This window comes from Nothoprocta perdicaria, unplaced genomic scaffold, assembly GCF_003342845.1.
Source record: "Nothoprocta perdicaria isolate Ctin4 unplaced genomic scaffold, notPer1 scaffold_68, whole genome shotgun sequence".
Classification (NCBI taxonomy): Eukaryota; Metazoa; Chordata; class Aves; order Tinamiformes; family Tinamidae; genus Nothoprocta; species Nothoprocta perdicaria.
In genome coordinates, this window is record NW_020455954.1 from 2264090 (window position 1) to 2269707 (window position 5618).

General features: G+C 45.9%; 1 protein-coding gene across 1 annotated transcript in view; it reads right to left on the bottom strand.

Annotated features, from left to right (window-relative positions):
• Positions 1-4595: 4595 nt before the first annotated feature.
• Positions 4596-5618, bottom strand: part of NHLH2 (nescient helix-loop-helix 2) — a 1962-nt gene continuing 939 nt past the window's right edge. Inside the window, 2 exon segments of the mRNA XM_026050383.1 lie at positions 4596-4816; positions 4819-4972. Coding sequence (XP_025906168.1) covers positions 4596-4816; positions 4819-4963 — 366 coding nt within the window. The 5' untranslated portion in view covers positions 4964-4972.

Below are 5618 nucleotides of genomic sequence, written 5' to 3' on the forward strand. Positions count from 1 at the left end.
ATTGGTCCCACCCTGCAGAAGCAACCGAGAGTATTGAAAAATAATGACTCATATTAGGATGTATTTAAAAAGACTAGGCTAACTGGGTTGCAGGAGGGCTAGATGGCTAGATGCATGAATAGAGAGAGAGACAGAATGTGTCTGTTTTTTCTTCATGGCAATATAGTGGAAAAGATCCATTTCTTTGTTGAATTTCGTATACAATATCCTCTCTGCCTCCCCACCCCCATCCCCTCTCTCTCTCCCTCTCCCTTGCACACGCTCTCTCTGCAAGAAATATAACAAAGATATCAAATCACATCCAAGTTGTTCAGGATTCCTCTGCTCCCAGTATCAGTTGCAATATCCTTCTGAATTGCTTACACACTTTTTAACACAGGCAATAAGGCAACGCTTTGTGGTCAGTGAGTAGCGTGTGCCTGAATACGCTCACCGTGTGCCTTGTTGGTAAGCTAGAATCATGGTCTGTGGCTAGAAAAGCTTCCTCTTGTGTACAGATTTCTAATAACAAGATAGGCGCAAGTCTATATATAGATATTGGATATTTTATGCTCTAGATTCTTTAGTCTTCTAAGAAAGACACAGTCCTTTCTTGGCCATGCAGTCCCATGGAAATCAGTACATTTGTCTGTATGAGCAATTTGTGGCTTGCTGCTTGTCCTTGAACACTGTGTCAGGGTTGGGGCCTATTTCTAGGGTCCAGGTGGATGCATTAGATGCCCTGATTCCAAATGTTATTGGTGCAAATGGGTATTGTGTCCCACGTCAGTATGTGTCCCTATATGCCTGCAGATGTGTCGTGATACATCTTATCAATTTATGTTAAAGGTGTGCCCAATATCCATAGTTCTGCAATATGATCAATCTATGACAGAAAGTACCTCCTTTTTGTGAATGCTGGAGATACCAATGCCATCTTTTATACCCTGGATTGAGACAGGCTTACATCACCTCCTTCAGCCTCAAAAGAAGGTCTGAAGGTAGTGCTCTACCTTCTCCGTCTTCAAGCATGCTTTCTGTCATGTTTTGTAGGGTGAGCTCCTCTTTAAATGCGAAAGAACAGAAGCCAAATGATAGGTTTAAACATTAAAAAAAAAAAAAAAGCAGAAAATGTTAATGCTATGTTTCCTCCCTGCCGATCATTGTGTTGGCCAGGAATGATTAATGATGAGAATCCTCACTGAGCAATTCCCCCTTATTCCCCCTGTAAATGCTGTGCGAGATCATTCTTTCTTGTATTGAGGAGGGCATGTAGACATAAGCAAAGTAACTTTGATGGGATAATTAGACTTGATTGCTGTCTAATGCGGACTCGCAAGGAGATGGAGTTAAAGTTGTTTATTCTTTCTTCATAAATCTAGGCTTTTGAGTGCCTAGCCATGCAGCCTTTATATTGCATTAGCCCTGTAGTTTGTCCATACTATTTAGATCTTCCCTAGGAAAAAAATGAAGGGGGGGAATGGGAGAGTAAAACCTACATTTTATTTTCAGCAATTATCAACTGCTAGATGAGAATGAGTTTCCTTCTTGATGCCAGCACCAAAACATGATGGTGAAAGGATAGACACAAGGTGACGATAACGTAGAAGTGTGAATGGGTTTGTGTGGAGAAGCAATTTCTTTCGTTTGATAAACTGTTACATTTGGAAGAAAAGGGAACATCTTCAAGTCAAGTGCACTGACCTTTTGTAGGTTAAACATGAGGCTTGATCGTGTCGTTATTATGAGAAGCAAAGGCCTTCACAACTTCCTTCCAAGTGCAAGCGAGATCTCACACACGGGCTCCCAAGCTGTGCCGTGGCTCTGCACAAATTCCCTGGGCCACCTTGCACTCAGGAGCTCATTCCTAGAGGTCTTTGCTTGAGCCCTCAGGCCCTCACCACACCTCAGGTACTGGGCACCCAGTGTAGACATTTGCAGGAGAGCGTGTTGGTGGGGACACAGCTCTGAGCTAGGAGAAAATCATCATTTGGGCTCGCAGTCCTGGGCGTGAGGTTGCCCTGCCTTGAGACCCATGGCACCTCTGGACTAAAATCCACTGCCAGATCCACAGCAATCTTCACTGCATGCGATTAGCCTCAGCCACCTCTCAGCCTGTGACCTGACAGAGAGGGGAGTGTGGACTGGAGCAACACAGGGACAGTGTCTCCTCATCCCACAGCCAGTTTTCATGGGGGAAGTTCCAGTGACCGCCGTAGGGCATGATCTTCCCTGAAGTCCTTCTCGATGCTGGTAGTAAAAAGGCTTCCTGGATGCCAGGATTTATAATATTTCTCAGACAATTGGCATCCAACCTGAACCAAAGGTCTAGATCTGGATACAACTTAAGAATCAAACCAGTCCTGAAGAAAACCAGCTCCAAATTTTGTGGAATTAACTTCCATGCTGGAAGTTGCAAGATTTGATAGCTATACATCCAACTACCAAATCTACATGTAGTCCCTTGGGGCACAGAAAGTGTGCATTGGTAGAAAGTAGAGTTAACACCTTCTCAAACAGGTTTCCTGCATGAAGCTGTTCAACTGGTCAAGACCACAGTTGATTAAACCACTGTGCAAAGTGTCAGCCGTAAGAACGGGAATGGGGTGGGAGGCCTTGGTCTCTAAAGCAGGTAACAATAGATGTGCTCTCTGCTGAATGCAGCTTGCCCAAGTCAAGGGTGGCAACCAATTTACGGGTAAAATTAACTTCCCAGAGTAAATAAGAAAAGGAATTGATAAATGGGATGGCCCAAGGATCTTCCTTTGCTGAGGTAATAACCTTTGTGCTACTGAGTTTTTATCTGTGCCCTCTTCCTAATGACAGGCTTTGGCAGGGAAGCCTGATATAAAGGAGGATGTTGGAGGTGTTCGAGCAGCGGAAGGGGGCACAGGATTTTCATTTGGTTTCACCAGAATTGGAGCTGACCTGAGAGAGATCAGAACTAAACGGAAACAAGAGAAAGGAAATGCAGGGCACTGAGGCGGGCTGAAATGTGCCTGTTTGTAGTGGGAAGCTGGATTTGCCAGAGAGCAGGCTGCCAAAACAGGTGCTCCTGAGGATCGGAGGAGATTTTACAGCTTTGAAACGGGCAGCTGGATGCCAGCGGCGGCAGGGCAGACGTGGAAGCCGCGGTGCCGGGGTTGCTCCCGCATGCGGAGCCCAGACCAGCCAGGAATGCGGAGCTGGGCTGGGGGGCTGCAATGGGCTCCGGCAGGGAACGCCGCAGAACCTGTTGCAGCTTTGCCCCGCACCGCTCGGGAAGGTTGGAGAATTCTAGCTCATAATCCCGGCTACCCCTTCTGCCCGCTCCCTGTCTCACAGAAAGAGCAACAGGGAAAAATAATTAGGAAAAACAGCTTTTATTTGATACTTTTATTTATATGCAAAACAGCTCACCATTCATGAGAGATATGAAAAACGCATCAGATAGAAACCAGATTTATCTATTTGCACTACAAAATATTGCATTATATAAAGCAACAGAGACACACAAAAAAACCCTGAAAAAGACTAAAATCTTTGGATAGCAGATGTGGTTTTTTTTTCTTTTTCTCTTTCGTCCCTAAAATGCGCTTCTTGTTTTAAGAGATTCACAGCAAGAACATGAAACATTTTCAGGTTATAGATATTTTTTTTTTTGGTTGTCACAAAGGAAAGCAGTCCTGGATTTACTTCTTTTTTCTTTTTTTTTCTTTTTTTTTAGGAAAAATGTAATTTCCTAAAAATATACCACACACCCACACTCACCCTCACACACATACATATATACACACACACACACGTATACACCCACAAAGAAACTACTTCCCTTATAAACAGTTTGCAAAGTACTTTTCAGACGTAACTATAGATCAGAATAACAAGTTTTAAAAAACCTCTCCTAGTTAAGTGCTAGTGGTTGTCCATCACACACATACACACACAAAATAAATAAATAGTTTTTTTTAAAAAAAGGGAAAAATTCAAGAACAAACGCCTTGATATATATATAAAATATTCTCATAAACAGGAAGGACGGGAAGGTTTGTTGTACACAAGTGCAATATAATTGGAGGGAAAACAAAAACAAAAGAAAAGGGAGCGAAAAGGAGACAAAAAGAAAAAGGAACGCTGTATCGATCCAAACGCACACGTATAAAGTTAAACATAAAAATCCACAGGAGAAAAGTGTAAACACCCGACTATAGAAACCAATTGGCACAGAGTATCCAAAGTAAAACTGCCACCACTCTGAAAAATAAATAAGTTCTGCAAAAAAATAAACTGTCTACTCCTTCTACCATAAATAAAAAATAGTCATTTGCAACTGCACCCATGGGTCACACGTTTAAGGTCACAAGTAGATGTGTTTTTTTTTTTTTTTTGGATATATATGTGTATATATATATATATATATATATATAGGGGCACTTGACAGCCTGAAGAAACAATCCGATTTTACATTTCTCTGCCTCGAAAGAAAGAAGAGGGACGTATAAATAAACAGGGAAGGGAAGGGAAGGGAAGGGGCTCCGCGCGCGGGCGGCCGCGCCGCGGGGGAGGCAGCGGCGCGCGGCCGGGCCCGGGGCTCCCCCCGCGCGGGGGCCTCGCGCGTGGGGCCGCGGGGCCCGGCGCTACACGTCCAGCACGTGGTTGAGATAGGAGATGTAGCAGATGGCGAGGCGCAGGATCTCGATCTTGGAGAGCTTCTTGTCGGGCGGCAGCGTGGGCAGCAGCTTGCGCAGCTCGGCGAAGGCCAGGTTGAAGGCCTCCACGCGGATGCGCTCGCGCGTGGCGTGCGCCGAGCGGTACTTGGCCGTGGCGCGGCGCCGCCGCCGCTTCTCCTCGCGCTCTCGCCGCCGCCGCCGCCGCCCTCGGCGGGCTCCGCGTCCGAGGCGCAGCAGCCGAGCGCGCGCCCGTCCGCGCCGCCCAGCGACTCCGGGTCCGAGGGCGCCGACGAGGGCTGGTCCGAGTCGGCCGCTTGGTCCGGGCTAAGCATCATCGTGGAAGCCTTTGCCGGGGCACAAGCACAGGGAGGCGGCTGAGCCCGGCCCGGCCCGCAGCACGAGACAATGTTCCCTTAACACAAGCCGATATGCGGGGGCTGAATATTAAGCGGGTTTGTTTGGTTTGGTTTGGTTTCCTATTTAATAGCGGGTTCCCTCCCCCGCCTCCCGCCACCCCCGCCCCGCCAGGCTCCGCTTAACCATTTCTCTGTCGGCAGCGCTCGATGCGCTGCGCGCTGCAGAGGTGCTGCCGAGACACGGGCGGGAGAAATTGCAGCTCAAGGCTCCCCCGACCTCGGCAAGCGCAGGGGAAATGAATTTTCCCCATCAGATCTACGGGATCTGATGTTTCTGAGGGATTCTCCCAGAGCTCTTGCCTCTTTTACTATTACTATTACTATTACTATTACTATTACTATTACTATTACTATTACTAATTATTACTATTATTATTGCTGTTATATTATTATTATTATTGTTATTATTATTATTATTATTATTATTATTATTCTTTTTTTTTTCACTTTGGCTGGTTTGGTTCGGATAGAAAGCCACTAGTGATCAAACGGGGGTGTTTGGCGAGACGGAGGCTTTAAAACACGGATTAAAAAGAAGGAAAGAAGGGAAAAAAAAAAAAAAAAAAAAAAAAAA